The sequence below is a fragment of the Bos indicus genome, chromosome 23 (assembly GCF_029378745.1).
Source record: "Bos indicus isolate NIAB-ARS_2022 breed Sahiwal x Tharparkar chromosome 23, NIAB-ARS_B.indTharparkar_mat_pri_1.0, whole genome shotgun sequence".
NCBI lineage: Eukaryota > Metazoa > Chordata > Mammalia > Artiodactyla > Bovidae > Bos > Bos indicus.
In genome coordinates this window covers 27566308-27588315 of record NC_091782.1, presented here as the reverse complement: position 1 = coordinate 27588315, position 22008 = coordinate 27566308, and the positions used below count along the sequence as shown (strand labels likewise).

The window sequence follows — 22008 nt, the reverse complement described above, 5'->3', positions numbered from 1 at the left end:
AAGTTGGCTTAAAGCTCAACATTCAGAAAACGAAGATCATGGAATCTGTTCCTATCACTTCATGGGAAATAGATGGGGAAACAGTGGAAACAGTGTCAGACTTTATTTTTGGGGGCTCCGAAATCACTGCAGATGATGACTGCAGCCATGAAATTAAAAGACGCTTACTCCTTGGAAGGAAAGTTATGACCAACCTAGATAGCATATTGAAAAGCAGAGACATTACTTTGCCAACAAAGGTCCATCTAGTCAGGGCTATAATTTTTCCAGTGGTCATGTATGGATGTGAGAATTGGATTGTGAAGAAAGCTGAGTGCCGAAGAATTGATGCTCTCGAACTGTGGTGTTGGAGAAGACTCTTGAGCTTCCCTTGGACTGCAAGGAGATCCAACCAGTCCATCCTAAAGGAGACAATGACTGATGCTGAAGCTGAAACTCCAATACTTCGGCCACTTCATGCGAAGAGTTGAGTCATTGGAAAAGACTCTGATACTGGGAGGGATTGGGGCACGAGGAGAAGGGGATGACAGAGGATGCGATGGCTGGATGGCATCATCGACTCAATGTCATGAGTTTGGGTGACCTCCGGAAGTTGGTGATGGACAGGGAGGCCTGGCATACTGCAATTCATGGGGTTGCAGAGAGTCGGACACGACTGAGTGACTGAACTGAACTGAACTGATGATGATCCTGGTATTCTGCCTTGAGGCACTATTTGGAGTTCATTTAAAAAGGAGTGAGATAAAGATAATCTTGTGGTATTCCTCAGGTGAAGTCAATAAGACAAATTTCTGTGAGTAAAGTATGAGTTGGTCTGGAATTCAGTTATACAAATTCTAGCTAGAATTTGTATGACTGAATATTGTGAGAAGGAAGCTTTTTAAAGAAATAATTCCAAATATCCTAGAAATTCCAAATAATTCCAAATATGCTTAGATTTCTTCCTTGACTCTATCACTGAGTTTAAGCAATATATGTATGCATGAAACTAAAGAAGTGAGGCAAATAATGGCAAAGGATCTATAATTTTATAGGACTTCTATAGGACTGGAGGCATTCAAGTTTAGAATAGCTGGAGTGAAGAGTTTTTGGTGAATATATGTGCACTGAGAAAACACCAAATATGGGCAAATCTGGAGGGAGGGGCAAATGGGTATGACTGCTTAATGGTGATGGAGTTTCCTTTTGGATGAAAATATTCTGGAACTGAATACTAATGATGGTTGCACGTATTGTGAATGGAAAAAATACCGATTTCTTGGACACTTTATTCTGTTCCTTAAAACTTTAATGGATAGGGAAATTAAATACACTTTGATTACATTCCTTCCTAATCTTAATTGAATTCAGATTTGAAACATCATTTCAGCAATTACATATCTTTCTCATCTTAGTAATAACGTCTTTCCCGTTTTGCATTCTGCCATTGAGATGTCTCTCTTCAAGAAACTGTAAAATCAGAGTCTGAATAAAGCCCTGAAAACTGTCTATGGTTTTTAGTTCCCTTTTAGTTAAAACAACAACAAGAATTAGACACTCTAAAATGACTAAAATGTATTTTGTATGTATTTTACCACAATTGGAAAAATTTTAAAGCTAAATAAAATAAGTGTGAATACACTTGTGAAAGAATAATATTACATACTAGAATATTACAGTACATAACTTCAAATATAAATTTGAGTTTAAGTATGGGAAAAAAAAAAAAAAAAAAACCACGATCCAAAACAGAAAATTCCAGAATGTCACAGATGAATAATCTTCAAAGGACAATGAAAACCGTGATGTCTGCCTTCTTAGAAAGTGCAATCTGTCATTCGGAGATGTCCCTCAATCTCACTTCAGAAGACTTTAAGACTTTTTCCAAATCTTTATTTTTTCACATTCCTTCTTCTCCTATGTGTGGCTTCTCTGTTTTAATTCACTGTGATTTAAAATATTTTTTTATTTCCATTGCATTTTATTGCTTGTGTTGTACATATTGCTTCTGTTTATTTTGTAAGTATTAATTTTAAATTGTGTGCTTTTGCACTCTAAAACTAAAATTGACATTTTCATATACATGACACGTAACACATTTTCCTCTTGGACTAGTATTTCTGAAAAATTTCCTCACTCCACACTCTCAATTAACTTTCTGAGAAAGTTTGATGCAGAAATTACACACTTTATGGGATTTTCAAGATTATATCTTAGTGATCAGGTTTTCCTCCTTACATTTAGCTGTATTTTCTCTTCTTTATTTTAACTGTATTTTTTGTTTTCTCAGTCCCATTGGGATAATTGTTACCCTTCTAGAGACACAAATCAAATACTTGATTGTTCCCTGCGCTTCCTCCTCTAGGCTAAGTTGCATTTTCCATTGGATTTTCTAAAGGTCTTTTGTTGTCAGATATCAGATTGTGATCAGCCAGCAGGATATTAGAGAGCTTGGGATATGACAGCTCACAGAAAGGATAAGTCTCCAGGTCAGATATGACACCAGAGTAAGGTTAAATCCTCTTGATTAGGTAAGTGAGTGAGTGGGCCAGTCCCCTTCTAGTAGTTGGTGAAAAGAGAAAAGAACTGGGACTTAGAATATAACCCTGGTTTCCAGAATCCACGGTAATTGTTCTCCTTGGAGGTGCTGCTGAGACTCCTTTGGGTGCAGGAAAGATTCAGAAGAACCTACACTAGGAGACCAAAGAAAGAAGCGGGTGCAGAATTTCAGATAAGAATATTGGGGGAAAGTATAGATAAGCCTTCCCAGGTGGCACAGTGCTAAAATTTACAACTGAGCACTCACGCACCATAAATAGGGCACTTGTTCAAGTTATCAAAGGAGAGGCCTCCAGAGGTGTAGTCAAGGGAGATTCTAACGCCCTAGAGACATCTTCAGGCAGTGGAGGCCTAGAGGAGAGGAAATGGCCCAGTACTCATTTCCATAGCAACCCCTTATCCCAACTCATTCTCAGATAATAGACACAACTTCTTCAGGACGCTGTCCTTGGCAACACTCAAGGCCTATCCTGTCCTATCCCTAACCTCCGCCTCTCAGTACCACCCTCCTGAGACGAGCCCCTCCCATCCCAGCTTGCGAAGGAGGCCGTCAAATTGTTGCGGGACATCTGGCTGCATGACTGTCTATAGGCCACAAGCTTGTTTCCCTCAGAAAGGATTCGTTCTGGGTGAGCTGTTTTTGAATCCAATGTCTCATTCACTGCAAGGAAAGAAAATCCATTCTGATAATAACCAACATAGGAATATTTTAAAATATTAATTTCATGATATTAACATCCAAACCGGGGAAAAATGTACGACGACTTAAGAAATTTAAAGTGGAAGAACTTTCTAGGGCTCACAAAATCACCAGTATATGAGAAGCCCTTCCTTCAGAGCAAGGAAAACTGATAAGTAAATCACCGTATTTTAATGATCTCAGTGAAATCAGTTCATGCTGACAGAATCCAGTTAAGTCTCAGCTTCAGAGCAAGGATGTCTATGCCATTTTTTTTCTTCCTCTTCCTCCACTAGATCACCTGGGAATGTGCACTGGGAGATTAAATTATTATCTTTTATTCCTTTTGCTTCTGTTATTACTGTAAATTGATCTCATTCAACACTGATCCTCAATTACACACGTGTAACCTGTGGACTCTCATGTTTCATTAATTACTGAATATCCACTGGATGCCTTTCTGCTTCAGTGTCTGCTGAAAAGGTTCCCACCGCAAAGCCTGTTCCACGCTGTTTCTGTTCTCTTAACTCACCTTTTCTGCAGCTTTTCCTCCAGATCAAGCCTACAACTCCAACAAGAAGAAGAAGAAGCAATCCCCAAATCAGCAGTATGTTCCATGAATAAATCATCCTGGACTCTGAAATGGAAGCCCCAGAACCACATTAAATCCTGAAACTGGGAGAATTTCAGGATTGTTCTCATCTGAGCGGCTCCTAGGCTGCAGAGAAGGATGAGAATTGGCCCTGTCCAGAAGAAAGTTGGTCAGTTGCTCCCTGCTCTGCACAAGCTGAGGAGAGACTAGAGGTTCATGCTAGCTTTCCCATTAGCCCCTCTCAGAAACACACACATTTCTCCCCTTTCTCTTTTCCAACTCTATCATCACCACAAACACTGGAACAGCAAGAGTGGCAAAAAGATAAATTCACCGAATCTGCAGCCATGAAAATGGTGCTATGGAAAATTAATTTCTAATCTGGAAGAAAACCTGTCATGAGGGGCAGGGGGAAGGGATGTCAATGTTTTTGCATTGAAAAGATACAGTGATGATAGAGTCAATTCTTGAAATTTAGTAGCTGATGATATAACCATATAACCTTATGGCTTTAGGGGGGGATTTCAGGGAGAAGCTCAAAAGAGTAGAATCTATAGACGTCTTGAAGACCAGCTTTGCAAGAGATAGCAATAGACTTCATCAGAAAAGGAAAAAAAAAAAAAAAACAGAAAAGCAGTAAAATGAGTAAGTCTCGGTTGGTCTTCATATTTAATTCACAAAGCTGAGAGGAGCACACGGAATCACTAACCTGAAGCATAAAAAGTTGTCTTTTTCTCCTCGCCGAGAAGGGGGCTGCTGATGGAGCAGGTCACATTTACAACAGAGCTGTTTGTGATCAGTAGAAATGACTCCACTTGAAATAGCCCCTGGCTGCCTTGAGTCAGGTCCTGGGAAAATGATGGTATTGTGTTTCCTTCCATGTCCCTCCATTGCACTTGGGGCTGTGGGAATCAGCCTTCTGAAGTGCACTTTAGCTTTACTTTTCCATCCTTTGGTCCCTCCATGGAGATTTGAGGGGAAGAACCCAGACCTGGGAATAAAGATCAAGGAAGGCAACTGAGAGCCTCTGCAAGTGGTTACATAGTCAGTGATTTCACTGCAAGGGGAGAGAGGGGTTCAGAGGCTTGGAGCAGAAAGCGAAGCTTACAGGGGTAAGCAAAGTTTATACGCCACTTAGGAATGAGACTAGCTGGAGCCTTTGTTTCCTTTTGTTTGCATATTTTTATGTTTTGTATTCCTAAAATCATTCTGGGAAAGATTAAAGGATGCAATAAATTTCGAATCCAATTTTTATTCTTCTATACCCCAAAAATTAACTCTGATAAGGTCATGAATCAACATGGCCAGAAAAATGGATAAGAGAATATTCTCAAAGAACAAAATCTTATAAATACATGTTTCCAATGGCAGAAAATTATGAAGTTCATTAAACTTGTTAACTTGTGCTCCCATGGAAGTTTTCTAAACATATTTATTAATTTGTATACACCACCCGTGGGAGAAACAGATTATCTGTGAGTTAGGCAATGTCCTCAATGGCAGTTGCCAACCTTAGAAAAATCAGTTTTCACCCACAAACATAGACAGAGGGAAATCATGATGCAAGGGGTGATCTTGTCCCTCCTCCGTCCCTGCCAATACTGTCGACATTTTTATTTTTTTCCTATATGGTAGATTTGTTGGGTTGGCCAAAATGTTTATTTTTTCTGTTTTTCTGTTAAGACATGATGGAAAAACTTGAGTGAACTTTTGGCCAACCCAACAGTTTAACCTTCAAATTACCTTATTTCCTAATAACTACATCTTTCCCAATATTTTAGTAACACACTGAAATAATGAGTCCTGTGTCGTTACGGAGTAAGAATCTCGCATTTCACTAGAGGTATGGCCACTTTATGGAGATCCTGGGAAGGATACAAATTCTACACACAAAGAATTAGGTCTGGTCCATTTGAGTTTGTGGACGTTATGTATCTATGATAGCTCCAGCATGTGGGAGAATTTACTGTACATTTGATGAGTGAATGGACATTAAGAAAATTTTAGGTGCTAGAGAAATTTTCCAGGATCCAGCAAGTTAAAAGCAGTAGGAACAGACATTGAATTCAGAACATCTGTCTAGAATCCTTACCTATGATCTTCAGATCCAAATCGGCCTCTTGGTAGACCCCATCTTTTTCAAAAAGGCACCAGTACTTCCCATCATCTGAAGTCCTGGCATCATTTATCTGCAGGGTCAGCCTCCCCTCACTGATAGCATCACTCAGCAGCGCAGTCCTCCCCCGATACTCTGCCATCTGCTCTCCAGCCACACGGGCCCCATCTGTATAGACGTAAACAGCATAACAGGATGACAGTCATGTCCCCCAGGATGACAGTGGGATCGGACCCACTGCACCTCCATGCTCTGTGCATCAGTCTTTGGGGCCAGGGAGCAGGTTAACTGTATGTCTTCTCCCACTCTAACAAGGATGGGCTGGGAAGGTCCAACCACTTTTAAGGAAGCTGTTAAATACAGCAGACAAAACACAATGCAAGATTCAAACTGGAGCAAAGAGTGTCATGCACAAGAACATCTCAAGTAGTGTTTAGGACCCGGGGCATCTCAGGAGGGGCCTGAGATTCAAAGTTATTCTTTACAGAGGTGGAGATTTGGTGGAATCAGGATAGAGGTTGCCTGTGCAAGGTAGAACCATCCCATGGTTCCATCTGAAGATTATCACTAATTAAACCCACACCTGCAGCCCTTTCCTATAATCTCATTCAGTGTATAGACCCATAAGAAAATAATTTTGCAATTAAAATCAAATTAACATTTTATCATTTCAAATTTGCATGACCTTAAACTACTTCTTAATCTGTGTATGTCTCAGTTTCTTATACTACAAGACATATATGTCACTATCAAAATAAAAAGGTTTGCCTGGAGTTAAGCCTTCCCTGATAGCTCAGTTGGTAAAGAATCCTCCTGCAGTGGAGGAGACCCCAGTTCAATTCCTGGGTTAGGAAGATCCCCTGGAGAAGGAATAGGCTACCCACTCCAGTATTCTTGGACATCCCTTGTGGCTCAGCTGGTAAAGAATTCACCTGCAATTTGCAAGACCTGGGTTTGATCCCTGGGTTGGGAAGATCCACTGAAGAAGAGAATGGCTACCCACTCCAGTATTCTGGCCTAGAGAATTCCATGGACTGTATAGTTCATGAGGTTACAAAGAGTCGGATGTGACTGAGCAACTTTCACTTTCAAAAAAAGTAATCCATATATAAAGGATTACAATGATAGCAATGCAGTGTGAGTGAGGCAAGAGATTCAAGATCTGAGGTTATTGGAGCCAATCCCATTATAGACCTTGATAATGGCAACGAAATGAAAATGAGGTGGCTTTTTAGTAATGAAGTATGAAGAAACACCTCTAGCTTGTTTTATAATACCTTATAAGTCAGATCCAGTCATCATATTTCAGTGCCCCAAGGTCCCACATATGTGAGCCTCTAAACACACACTAGTCAGTGTTCTTGGGTGATTTTGGAAAATGTTATAATGATCTTATAATGTTATTTTTGCCTAGAATCTTGCCCAGTATTCTTGCCTGAAAAATCCCATGGACAGAGGAGCCTGGTGGGCCACAGTCCATGGGGCTTCAAAGAGTTGGACACTACTTAGCAACTAAACAACAAAAAGATAATTTATAATAGAAATCCAGGCATAAAAGTGTCACTTGTTTGCTTGAGGAATAAATGATAAAAAGCAAAATGTTCTCATTATGTATTTCATAGGTAATCTTCTAGGTACTTCTCTAGAAACATAATTCTAATTTTCAGATTATTCTGTTCTATTCTTGATAAAATTTGTCTCCCAGTTATTTCCAGCATGTTGTTTGCTTTGTTTTGCAATTTTACCTAAAACATATTATTTCTACTTTATATGTACCTGTTAAAATCTAAACACAAATGTAGGAGTCAGGATAAAAAAGAGCTAAGAGTTTGCTGCTATTTCTCCATCCATGTGTCTTAGGGTAATAAAGCAGACTATTTCCTCCTCTCTGTTATCTATATGAGGTTTTTTTTTTCTTTTCTCCTATCCATGAGCTGTGGTACATATCAAGTCTCAAACTAGATTGCCCTATCAGAGATTGATAATTAAGAGCTAAAATTGATTATTTCCCAACTGTAAAATGATGATAAATCTATTCACCTTTTAAATTATTGGAAGAAAAGAAAAATAATTCCCAAAACTCATGCTGGGCATGTGATTATCATTTCAAAAAATTTGTTATTATTTTTATAACGAATAACATTTGCCAGAGTAGGAGCTAGGATTTCAGTTTCAGGACTTCTATAGAAATCTTGGTTTGCCAGCAGCCTCTGAGCTCTAAGTCACAAGCTCTAACAACACAGTGGCAGCTTTGAACTCCCTGGTCTCCTCTCTATTACCAGCTCATCCTCAAGGCTCCTGAGGGCAGAGCCAAGGGAAGTTCTGGTCTTTTCATCTTATTTACCTTTGGTCCCAGAAGGCATGCACCACTTAGAAACAACAGGACATCAGACTGCACTTTGTGTGCTGGGTCTCCAAGGAGCATGTCATTTTGATTCAAATAACTCAGAGAAATGAGAGGATCTTCCTAAGGGACAGACATGTAGGCCAGCCTGCCCAACACTGGCTGGGTTTTCTGAGCTGTAACTGACAAGCTCTGCCAGTCAAGCTTTCTGTCCGCCCCAGGAGGGAAGGGATTTCAGTTGGAGGGTAAGGCTTATCGGGGCACAGTCTACAGAGTTATCTTATCTCCTCAGTCTACAGAGTTACCTTTGACTGTTCCAAGGCCCTTCTCTTTATCTTTATGGCCCAAAGGGGTCCAAAGTATCACACCAGACTCTGGCAGAGACGAGGGTGTGCTCTCCACCTTAATTTTCCTTGAAAACTCCTGTATGGGCTGAAAAGTGTGCTTAAACTAATGTAACGTGCACACAGGCACTCACACACACCTTCACACATATTCCTATAGCTGATGACTTAAAGGAGAGCAGAGTATCGATGGAAGGAGAAAATGGTAGGTAGCAGGTAGGTAGCAGATGTCTTTATGGGTTCAGAGAAGAGGTCACAGAAAGGAGGAAACGGGGGGAAGATACAAGACATCAAAGGAGAAACTGAAAGAGGCTTAAAAATCCGTTGGTTATTGTTTAAACCACTTATCTTAGGGACCATAAAATAATACTTGCAGTCCAACTAGTAAGTAAAGAAAAAGAGGAAAATGACCACCTGGAGCACAGGGTCCCAGGCTGCATCCAGGAAAGTCACAGCTTCCTCCCAACAGTGATGAGGTCAGGCCCCCAGGGGTGAAGAGCAGGTGCAGAAACCATAGCAGGGCAAGGGGGTGCAGGCGTGGGGGGGTGAGGACCTCCAGTATCACGACAGCACTGCTTACTCACGCCAGAAACTCACACCAGCGGTCCCGTGCCGTCCCCTACACACTCCCCCTCCTCCCGCCCAGTGGGGCAGAGCTTCCGTCTGCACCCGTTTTAGGCATCCATCTGGGGCTCACGGGGGTCCCCACGGACACGGAAGGTGGCAGGTTACGCAGTGTGAAGGTGCCTCGGGAGACTGCGCTTTGCTGGCCCCTCCAGTACTAAGGTGAGACTTGGGAGGATCACGCCCCAGGTTCTCATCTGGGTCACGAGGTGTCGCCTTCGCTGTGTGTGCTTTGTCCAGGGAGCATCGCCTTCCTCAGGGGTGGAGGGAGGGCAGAGGCTCATGTACACTCATGCACACCAACCATCTCTGTTTACCCAGCTCTGTTTGGAGTTTTTCTGGAAAAAGAATGAGAATAACATATCAAGGAATTTGTTCTAAAAGAAAGTAGAGAGAATATTCCCTCCCCCTCCCCAAAAATGCAAGGTCTACATTTTCTCGAAACAGTTGATTCATAAGAAAGAAATAAAATGTAGAAAAATAATGACATTTTTTTTTTCGCCTGGTGGTCCAGCTATTTTTCCCTTTCTCTGCATAACAAAAATGTTCTCAATTCTACCACCCCATGATTCTGCTTGTTTCTGCTTATATTTAACATATTTAACTATTTTATTGAAACAATAATATTCTTTTTAATAAATGCAGGCCCCTTGGGACAAAGAGCAGGTGCAGAAATCATAGCAGGGTGAGAGGGTGCAGCTGGTGGGTGAGGCCAGTTATCACAATGGCACTGCTTATTCACACTAGAAACTCACACTAGCTGTCTTGTGCCTTCCCCTAGATACTCCCTCTCCATTCCATATATATGAAAAGTGTATTTTTATACCTTTATAATATGTGGACAAAGACAATTATCACCCATAATCACAAACTGAGAGGTATATTAATATATGCTTTGCAATTATAATACATATACATAGACTCCTTTTAACAGCAACATATAACATTTAACTTTTTCCCTATAACCATTTATGTAAATAGCTATGTACTTACATCTTTATATCTAAATGTAGAGGGTGTCCCAAAAGTCTTAGTGCAATTTTAAGTTATTTAAAGCCAATAATCTTTTAAATACTGTTTTTCATCAATGCTATAATGTATAGTAACATAAGACACTTAATGCTCCACTGTTGTATCAGATTTCTGGCTGCTATTTTTGCTGCTATTTATAAATGAGGCTATAATAAAGATGCATTACTGTGTAAATAGTTGTCTCCATCTCTGATTATCTTCAGATGATAAGTTCCTAGATGTAACTGGCAAAAATACAGCACGATAAAACATTTCAGTTGAATGAATAGTTGTATTTCCTTCACAATGTAACACATACTTGTGAGAAAAGAAAAGTAATAAAGAAGCAAAGGCAGAATCCAAAAATAAATGGAATGCCATTAACAATATAGCTATATAGTGTATGTATATCTCCAGCCATAAATGTTTTATAGTTTTTAATGCATATTGGTGCTTCTCTCATGGCTCAGATGGTAAAGAATCCACCTGCAATGCAGGGGACTCGGGGTCAGGAAGATCTCCTGAAGAAGGAAAATGGCAACCCACTCCAGTATTCTTGTCTGGAGAATTCCATGGACAGAGGAGCTTGGAGGGCTACAGTCCATGGGGTTGTAAAGAGTCAGACATGACTGAGCAACTAACACACACACACACACACACACAATGCATATTACTAAATATTAGATATTCTTCTTGATTAAAAAATAGTAGGTGCTACAGAACAGTCCCTTCAACCTTTCCTACTAATGGGAGCATCTTGATCCTAGATGTAGAGCACTGACCTGGGATGGAGACGTCTGAGCCCTTCTTCTCGGCGAGTGAGGGGTTGTGGATGAAGCAGGACACAGCCTCTGTAGAGGCATCCCTGACCACAAGAGTGCTTTCTACATAGAACAAGCCATCTTCATCTTGGAAGTTATAATCAGAGAAAGTCAGGACTTTTCTCCCTTGATGTCTTGCCAGGAAAACTGAGGTTCTGGGAACCAGCCCTTTGCAGTGCACACAAGCTGGAGTCCACTTTCCACAGATCCGTCCATGTGAATGTAAGGGTCAGACCCCAGACCTGTGGTAGAAAGACACAGCCCTGAGTCCCTGAGCCCATGGAGGCACAAATCACAGAGCTGGGAGTCCAGTGACCTTGCTCATAGGGAGAGAGCAGAACTTCAAGGCTCTGGGAAGCAAAAAGTGGCCCAAAGTCCTCTCGCCTTCAAACTGGAACTCACATACACTTTATACCTTAGTCTGGATCTTTAAATTCCAGCATATGAGCAGTATTTTCATTCAGACTCAGACAGGAAAATAAGAGTTACATAATGACATTTTGCTTCTGTCTCTAGCACTGCAAACTAAGATTTGTTACAATTTATTCATGAACTCCCTTGTGCCACAGACTTGGCCTTTTTCATAATATTATTGTGTCAGGCACTTGGACATGTTGGATGATATCTTGACTCCAATTTAAATAGAATATTTACTGTAAAGTGAGATCTTTTCTCCAGAGAGAATATTCTTCCCATTCCTTTTGTTGGTGGTTGTGACTTGGGGAAGAAAACAGATAACCTGGGGTATGCAAAATGGGAAGTCTCATGAGGACTTTCTGTATCTAAGTATTCCATTCCATGGGAAATGTTTTTGAGAATCCGAGTTTTGTATAATCATGAAGTTCTTTCTCTATTCAACACAACTCTCAAACCCAAACAAAGGGGATTCTATTTTCCATAGATGACAATTTTGTCTCTACCACTTGCTGAGAACGGAGACCGATTTTCTTCACCCAGAGCCTTAGAAATGCATGGTTTCTTTTCAGATGTCCCTGAAAGTGAAATGCCTTGGTACGGGCCCTCCCAACTCCATATCTCAGAAGTTTGTGGATTCTTTTCATCCATCTTGAGTCAACTTGAACTTAATAACAGTAATAATCACACATAGGTGTTGAGAAAAAGAAGGTGTTGGAGATCAACCTCGTAGGGGAGCAAAGAAGAGAGCAGCATCAGCTAAAGAGGTTAAATTCTACTTAGAACAATTTTCCTGATAAGGTAAATGGATTTGCCTAATTTTTTCTTCTGGGCTTCCCTGGCGGCTCAGTGGTAAAGGTAAATCTGCCTGCCAATACAGGAGATGTGGGTTCAATGCCTAGGCTGGGAAGATCCCCTGGAGAAAGAAATGGCAACCCGCTCCAGTATTCTTGTCTGGGAAATCCCATGGGCAGAGGAACCTAGCAAGCTACAGTCCACGAGGTCACAAAAGAGTCACACACAACTTAGTGACTAAATGACAACAGCAATTTTCTCTTTAGCACATGAAGTAGTTACTCCTGCCAGGGAACCATATGATCAATTACTTTCAGATATTTGTTTTTCCACAGAGCGATCCTTTCTTACAGTGCAATTTATTTCTTCCAACCCCTTCCTACTTTGCTAACACAAAAGCATCATGCAGATCCTTGCCACTCACAATGGGTATGTCTCCAAATCGTCTGTGAGCCCCAATTTCACTGAACACTAGTATCCATGATCTCCATAAAAGCATAATGCCTACAGAACCACTTGCCTCCAAATGAATCAGAAGACTGGACATCAGCAATTGCCTCCATGACTAAAAGAGAATTGTTCAACTGGAAATGAGCTTAATGCAAGTTAATATACTTCCTCTTCTGAGAGCCTGTGTCTTTCCCCAGATACTCACTGGCTACTTGGAGTAGCAGGCTTGTTTCTGCAAGGTAGTTGTCATCTTTGACACGGCACCAGTACTGCCCATGATCGGATGGCCAGAGGCTGTGAATCTTTAGAGCCACGCTTCCCTCATTGATGCCATCTTCTATCCACTCTACCCGGCCTCTGTACTCCTCCATCTGTATCTCCATTACCTCATCTCCATCCCGATACAAAAACACAGGAGTTCTGGGCTCCGAGCAGTACCACCTCACCTCCATGTGCATTGCGGTCCTCTTGGGAAGGAGCTGACAGGTGAGGAGGGCATCTTCCCCAACCATGTCCAGGATAGGATGGACAGAACCCATCACTCTAAAGTCATCTACAAAAGAGTGACACAGAGGAATCGGGAGATGCCACCTGGAGGAGCAATACGATTGCTTTGGGATGTCTACTCTATCAAAACAGAGGCACCTGGATGAGGGAAGGTTTTATTTACAATGTTTTAAAGAAATCCAGCATTATGGTATGTATGTTTGGTGGTTACAGAGACAATCTTGTGTACTGAAAATAGCATGTAGTTCAAAAACCTGAGTATGAGTGCTGAATCAATCACTTACCAGCTGTGTGATTTGGAGAGAAACCCATTATTCTCGAGAAATTGATTTGCAATCTCAATTTCTTCATCTTTAAGATTAACAACTACCACCTCTACATTCCTTTTATTCTCAAATAAGTTAAAGTGTAAACTGATTTTCTAATTGAAAACTTTATTAGTTAGTGGCTTATTTTATATTTTACAGTGATTTATTTTATAGTTAGTAATTTCACAGAGGATGAGACAGTTGGATGGTATCACTCACTCAATGGACATGAGTTTGAGCAAACTCAGGGAGATAGTGGAGGACAGGGAAGCCTGGCATGTTGCAGCTCAGGAGGATGAAAAGAGTCAGACACAACTTAGCGACTGAACAATAACAATTTCACTTTAGTGACTGACATTGTAATCACTTTTCCTAAATTTTAGGTAATAGATTTATTCAATAGATTTTTCGGCTTTTCAGAATTGTTCTTGTCTTGTCCTAAGTAATGAACTGGATTTGTTTTGTTTTGTTTTTCTCTGAAACAGGCAAGATTCCAATTACTAGGGCTATGTAAAATATAGCTTTTGCAAGGGTATTTTTGGCAAATTAAAGGCAATGATTAGTATAAAGAGTTCGATAAAATTTTAAGTCATGTTTGACTTGTTATCTACAAATTGAAGAGATGTTTCATAATTCTCTATGTTCCTATGCTTCCTAATTTCATGTCATGTGTATTATGTTTTTTTCTCATCCTAAAATATTCCAGGGCCAGTTGCACTTTCTCTGTGCAGATCCAAAACTCCTAAGAAGGAACTTCATCTTGTTGAGTTGTTGTTCAGCATCAAGTCAATGGTGCTCACTGTGGAACATAGGTGGATATCTGCTGGTATTCTGTGTTGATGAAATCTGAACATAACACTAGAATGCAAGTTGTGCCATCTGGGTGAATTTTACAGCTTAGGAAAGTGCATCACTAGAGAGGAAGGTAGCCTCACTACATCATATAGCTCCTGGAAGCCTCTGTCTGCTGCTGCTGCTAAGTCACGTCAGTCGTGTCCGACTCTGTGCAACCCCATAGACAGCAGCCCAACAGGCTCCTCTGTCCCTGGGATTCTCCAGACAAGAACACTGGAGTGGGTTGCCATTTCCTTCTCCAATCATGAAAGTGAAAAGTGATTCTGATGTCCTGTGCCATGCTTTTTTTCCACCTTGTCATCCTGCATTTTACTGGGGGTTCTGATGCTACCCACTGACTTTGACTTTTCACAATCTCTTTTCAAGTTACAATACTTCAACCCAGAAAATTCAGCTACTGAGATTTCCAAGCCCATTTCTTGAAACTCTCCTTCAAGTTTATTTCCATGTATTTTTACACTGTTTAATTTACGGTAAGAAGCAGCCCCCTTTCTTGCCCTGCAAGAGTTATCCTGAATAGAAGCAGGAGAATGAATGACTCACCGTGTTCCAGGTGCTGATTCAAGTGTTTTTCATGTACAGCCTCATTTAATCTTAAAGCCCATGTGAGCCTATGAAATACAGTTAGGTTGCCGAGGTCCAGCCCCGGCTGATCCAGGGTATTCGAAGGGGAGATAGCGTCGGTGACTATTTAAATATTTGCCAAAGATATAAAGAGTGATAGAATGAGGATAGCTCAGTAGGAAAATTCAGTGGAGAAAAGAGGCTGAGTAGCTTGGTTTATGCGGAAAATCAATATAACCTGTGACACCAGGTTAGCTCTGACCACGGAGGCCGCAGGCGCCCTCTCAAATAGCGGAAGGTGCCCCACCTTAGACACCTTCTCAAGTGGGTCTTAGAAGTCCAGGCAAGTAAATGGTCGTGGAGGACCTCGGTGCTCCAGATGGAATCTTCAGCCGGAATGTGAAAAGAAAGAATGACATGGGGAGACCAAGCTTTGGTGAGCAAGGCCCGTAGCTTTATTTTCAACCGGGGCTTTTATACCCTAAGTTACACATAGAGGATAATAGGGGATGTGAAATCATGCAAAGTCAGCAGTCTTTGATCCTTATCAAAAACCAGGGTTTCTTTCCTGCAAATTTATCATATACAAATGGTTTAGGTGATTTACATCATCTTCTGGCCAGAAGGCCTATTAACATTTTATGACTCTTGACAAAGGTTTGTCAACCGTAAGACTTATTTTCTCTGAGAGTAATTATTTTAAGGTTGGGCACCGTCCTCGAAAAGTGTTAGATAAAGTTGCATTCCTATAGGGCAGAGGTGCAGTGGGTTTACAACAAAGGAAATAATTTATTACCTTAAGGGTCTAAAGTTGCTAACACCAAGGCCACTACTTATTTTTTCTACATACCAACTATATTAATCAATACACATTCAAGGATACAATACAGGGGATGTGGAAACTTGGCAGCAAGCATTGTCTCATCAATGAAATCTTTTACTAGTTTTATTCTGACAGTTTCTAACTCTCTGAGAGGCTCTAAGCTATTTGAATATCTTAAGCTTCCCATGCCTCTCGAGGCTGGGAGACTGTAAACAATCGTATGCATAGCTGTAGGAGTCCAGGTAAACTTGTCAGGCGAGTTAGAGAGCTATCTGAGGGGTTTGGATTTAAACACTCCTAATGCCCAGGAACTTTATTAATTGGAGCTGTAAGTTAACTCTTTGTCAGAGAGAGTGAGATGGTGGTGGGGGACAACCCCCAGTAAAGTCAGAGGTGAAAGCGCAAAGCAATAAAGTAGGCAGATTCTGGTTTTTGGGGGGTAGATGCTCGAGAATATCCAGCGGGACTCCTGAGGCTCGATCCCACCTTTGCATATGCCGAGCCTCCTTCCTATGACCTTTGCCATGAGTGGAGTGCCTCTCATCAGCTCCCGGCATCAGGTTGTTATTCTTATCTTAAGGATGAGAAAACTAAGGCAGAAGGTATTCAAGTAACTTTCCAAACATAACACAGCTGGAAGAGAAAGAGGTCTTTGTGGAACACAAGAGCTTTGACCCCTGGATCCCCACTCTTAATGTTATACTAGCTCTTTTGAATTTGGAAGTTGTCACCCAGACTGTATCTTTGAGACACTGGAATATATGATAAAGGGAAGAAGAGCATCCTACCTGATTGCTTCATGCTGAGAAGCATAAAGAAGAAGGAGGCAAACACACCAGACAGGCTGTATCCAGGAAGCTCCCTGGATAAACACAAGAGAAAATACAACTGTACCTAAGTGTGGCTGTAATACACAAGCGCTTCTGTGGTTTCCAGTGGTTATGGAGACATAACAGGGAAGCAACATCAACATCTTCCACAATCAAATGATGAAATGGGCTTGGCTCTCTTTCTCTGCTTTTATCCATCATTTCCAACCTCTTACTTGCACTGTTGTACTTTATGCTATTTGGGGCACTGAAGGTAGATTTCTGATTGAAATGAAAAGATCTTTGGGGCTAAACAGACAATGATGCTTTGATTACAAAAAGTCTCCTTAGGTCCATCTATTCTGAGCATGCAGAATTAGAGAGCATTCAGTTACTTTTTCTCACCGCTCCCCTTTCAGTCTGTCCTGCAAAGTCCTTCATCTCTACAGTCTCCTGGATGTAAAGGAAAGAGCAAGAAGGCATCATAAGCAGGACTCTATCACCAGGAGAACACAGGGGCAAGGGGATGCCTTGGAAAGTAAAGAAAATAACAGTGGAAACGGTGATACAGAAGAAGATGACCAAGGAAATGATCTTGAATAACCTTTCAGTATCATCTTTCTGTATCATCTTGAAGACACATAGAAATGAGTAAAAGAAAAAGCCTAATTGGTAGAGATGGGCAAACTCAACATGCCCAATGTAACCAACAACATAAAAATACTTCCACACAGTTAAAATATTTTAAAACTACCAAGATTAAAATGCTAGATTTAGTTTTGGGAAAAGAAACACTCAGGGTGAAAGGTATCTAAGATTTTAGTCTATCAGCTGTGTTAAGAATCTTATGGAAAGAAAAACTTCACACCAAATATAAGAACTTGCACAAGGGCAATAAGTTATTGCTTTTCCCCTCCCCCCAAAACTAATACCAATACGATTTTATAGAGCAGGAGGAAAAATCAACACTCATCTGAAATGGAGATGATGAACCAAATGGTCCAGGAGATTGTGTTTTCTGTATTATGACTGTTTACGTTCTAAAGTGATACACTGTTGTTGTTTGTTGTTGTATCCAACTCTTTTGTGACCCCATGGACTGTAGCCTGCCCATGGGATTTTCCAGACAAAAGTACTGGAGTGGGTTGCCATTTCCTTCTCCAGGGGATCTTCCCAACCCAGGGATTGGAACCTGTGTCCTGTGTCTCCTCCATTGCAGGTGGATTCTTTATCTCTGAACCACCAAGGAATCCCCTTTCATAGAAAATATCTCCAGGAAATGTGATACAAGCCCAGCCACAAAACCACAATACCTGAAAGAGTGGTCAAATATTTTCGGAAAATGAGCCTGAGGGTTAGAAGACAGCATGGAACAGTAGTAGTTTGCTGCTTGAAAAGGATCAGTCACGTCCCCTCAGCTGGAAGGAAATTACCATCTTGACTTCTTAACTCCTTCTCAGAAACATGTTGTTCCAACAAGTAAAAGCTAAGAAAACCTGCAAAGTCCATGCCAAAGTACCATCACTCACTGAGGCAGACTAAGAAGGACCCACACTTGCTACAAATCAGTTGGTAAGTTTATGTTCCTTTAGACTCTTTATGGAAAGCAGAGAGAAAACTGGCAAAAGTACTCTAGGAAAAAGCTGTCCAAACCAGGAAGCTTTCAAAGAAAGCTGTGAAAATGCATATTAACCTTCAATGAGGCTCAGAAAGAGACTGGTGAGAGAGTATAAACAGGGAGAATAAATGCCTAAATGTATGCCTTGAAAATGTAATATGATGAAGTGCTTAACTAGGGATGTGTCCTAGGAGATAAACAGGATGGAATACTGTGCTTTCAACTTAATAGTCTTCATCTCATCAACTTTTTAGTAAGCATATAACAAGTGTCTGAAAAACAGAGAAAACTAATATATATATGGGAAAAAAATTATGTGGAACGGGAAAAGGAGGAATTGAAATGGGCTTTTGAAGGGATACTAAATGGAGAAAACTTTCTCTGAGGAGGTAAATGCTCCACAGAGAACATTTAGGAAGTAACTAAAATTTGAAGACATAAGACAGACATTTAAGAGAAGGGCAAGACAAAGAAACATATGGATTAAGTGATTGGGAGTGGTTAGGCCTCAAGAAATTATTTATGTAAAAGTGGACTATAGCAATGTTTTTGGAGTACTTATCATTGCTTTTCTGTATCTTAGAATCATCTTCTTCAGGGCCATGTACTTACCAGGATACAATGATGTCTTCTGCCAGCCTGAAAGTGAGCAAAATGAGATAATATTATTCCTCTTTCCTGGTCCTTCTCATAGCTTTTCCTCTCTCATCACTGGCATTCTCTAAATATTCAGTGACTTATTTACCTCTCCATCCCTTCCCTTCTTCACAATACTGTGACCATGCCTTTAACTTCAAAATGGTTGGGTCTGTGTATGTGAGTGGGAAAATATATAAAGTTAGAAGGAAAATCAAGCTAGAAGCAAGACAAGGAAGAAAAGAAAAAAAAAGATAGAAAATAAAGAAGTGATGGAAAGAAAGGTAGGTAGTTTAGGAAATGAACATAGAAAGAAAGAATAATAGACAAACTTGAAGGAATGAGAGGAGGAGGAAGGAAGGGAGAAACAGGAAGAACAGAGGTGAAAGGATAAAGAACTAAAAGAGTGAGACAAAGACGGAAAGAGTAAAGAAAGGAGCAGTAAAGGGATGGAGAGAAAGGAAGGAAAGCTTTAGAAATATCCATCAAAAATTACATTTTTTTTTTCATCTCAAGGAAAAGATATCATCAATTAAGAAAGAAAATGAGTTAATTCATTTTTACAGACTCTCTTCCATTCATGCTTCTACGGTGAGCATATACAAGGGTATATTATGCCTGACTCTTTAGGGAAGGAGGTTTAAAGAAGGGTTAGGTATTTGATTATCTGTGGAATTCTATCCAGTGAACGAAGTTCTGAGTTACTATTCTTAAATTGAGCTTTCCTGTCATCTGAAAGGATATGTACACGTAAGACAGGGATTCTCAAAGAGATGAAGACAAAGAAAAAAAGACATGCTTTTTACAAGGGTTTATCTTAATATTACTATTATTAGTCAAGCCATTGCTCTCTTCTGAAATTGCTTTTTATGAATAAAACGTTGAATCACATGATTTTAAGTGTTAAATCAAGGCAAGCAGATAAATTATTCCTAGCATGATAGCTGCAATATGTACAGGCAGTAGGGGAATGAAAAAGATACATGAAATAAGGAGTTAAGGGGAAAGAATAAAGGAAAGCAAGGCGTTTTAGATTGTCCTCCAGCAGAGGACAGTCTTGCAAATATTTGACTACTAGAATACAATTACCAATTTTATTTTGCAATTTTCCTGAAAAACAAGAGTGAAAAAGCATTTTAATATTACAGTGAAACAAACACCTAAACTTGCTTGGAAGGATGACATACAATGACTTAAATTAGCTCATTAAGGTTTTTTAAAAAAACCCTCAGTTTTCTCCAACACTTGTTTCAAAAAAGAAAGAAAATAAGAAAACATATTACATGTTAATATAGATAAATAAGTTTACAGTTAAAATTCAATAGGGAAACTATCCAATTCCTCCATGAAGGTATCCTTTTAGTCATGATAATCATCACATGCAATGCTGTCATGCTATAAATCATCTGTGCAATGGAAACTACAATTTATTCAATGTTTCCAGTGACAAATATTTGCTAAGTGCTTTATGTAATTAATTAATACTAGAAAACTAATTGTGAAATAGTGCTCCACTGATCACAAAAGAAAAATCTGAGACTCAAAGGGGTCAGTAGCATGAAGAAATTTCTGTGGGTTAATGGACAGATCAATAATTTGAAATCAGCTCTGTTTAAATGCGAAGTGAAGATGCTGTATCCCTATGTCTCCCTATCCCTATCCCTTTTGTGTCCCCATAAACCTCCACTCCTGGTCCAGCCTGCTGAGTCTTCAATCACAAAATAGAGATCAGTGGCACTCTCTGCAAGGAAGAATTTATTGTACTTTTTCAACAGGGTCCTGCATAGAAGAGGTTTTGAATTTTTCTTAGAATCAGATCAAGGGTATAGTAAGCACCAAGAGAGCTTTTTCAAATATATTCTCATTAGAATTTCATTCATTTCAGAGTCCTGAGAAGGAGTTGCTGTTAGCATCATGGGGACAATCAAAATATAACAATACATCAGATAAAGAGAAGAGGGAATAGGAAAAGTGAGTTAGCTGATAAGAGCAGTTTGTAATAAAATAAGAATGAATAAAATTCACAAAAGAGAAAATTATACATGGGAAGTAGGAGGATTGAAAAAAAGAAGATGCAAGAAAAATTACTATAAAAAGATCATATATTATAAACTGTCATTAAAGTTTACCATTTTCTCTCCTGAGTTGATCTGAAAAAATAAAAAGTAATATATAAATCATGACAATATTGTAGAATAATTAGCCTCCAATTAAAATAAATTAATTAAAAAAGAATTCTTATGAAAGAGCTAATAGGAAGATCATATTTTGTAAAGAGTCATTGAAGTTTACCATTTTCTTTCCTAAGTTGATCTGAAAAAATAAAAATAATTATATAAAAAATTTTAAGAAACAGCTAATAAGATTATATTTTATAAAGGGTCATTAAAGCTTACCATCTTCTTTCCTAGGTTGATCTGAAAAAAAACAAAAAACAAAAAAGTAACATAAAAATTCTTATGAAACATTTAACAGAAAGATCATGTTTTATGAATAATCATTAAAGTTTACCATGTTCTTTCCTAAGTTGATCTGAAAAGTAAGAAGTAATGTAAAAATCACTAAGAAATGGAAATAAACACAAAAACCTTCCAAAATCTCGTCACTTGTTTTATATATAATAGATTACCCACTTTAGAGTGAAGAAACTTATATTTATTTTCTAGGTATTGTTCTGTAAAATATACAGGGGTCACATTGCTCTTTACCAAATGATGAAGTAGAAAAAGAAATTTTAATTTATCATGACTGAACTTAAAATCCCACAAAATGGTTTCCCAAAGTCCTTTTAATGATATGGTAACATTACTGTTATCACCACCATCATCATCACCATTATGACAATTGACTTTTACTGACATACTTTCCCCATACTAGACTCTATGATACTTGTTTTAGAATTACATTTGGTCATCAGAAGTGCTCCAGATAAGTAATTACACATATGCAGAGGAGTAACTTTCATGCATTGGAGAAGAAAATGGCAACCCACTCCAGTGTTCTTGCCTGGAGAAACCCAGGGATGGGGGAGCCTGGTGGGCTGCCGTCTATGGGGTCGCACAGAGTCGGACACGACTGAAGCGACTTAGCAGCAGCAGCAGCAGAGGAGTAAAGTGAAGTTAGAGCAAAGATACATTACTTGCTGAATTCCCCACAGTTG

At 39.6% G+C, this 22008-nt stretch overlaps 1 protein-coding gene across 1 annotated transcript in view; it reads right to left on the bottom strand.

The window, feature by feature from the left end:
* The window catches only part of LOC109553490 (butyrophilin-like protein 2), a 67558-nt gene extending 45874 nt beyond the window's left edge, over positions 1-21684 (bottom strand). The window contains 14 exon segments of the mRNA XM_070777614.1: positions 3041-3199; positions 3750-3854; positions 4519-4800; positions 5902-6136; positions 6139-6275; positions 9555-9575; positions 11031-11186; positions 11189-11311; positions 12934-13281; positions 16574-16647; positions 16680-16876; positions 21141-21161; positions 21245-21265; positions 21658-21684. Of these exon segments, the coding sequence (XP_070633715.1) occupies positions 3041-3199; positions 3750-3854; positions 4519-4800; positions 5902-6136; positions 6139-6275; positions 9555-9575; positions 11031-11186; positions 11189-11311; positions 12934-13281; positions 16574-16647; positions 16680-16876; positions 21141-21161; positions 21245-21265; positions 21658-21684 (1906 nt within the window).
* Positions 21685-22008: the final 324 nt, after the last annotated feature.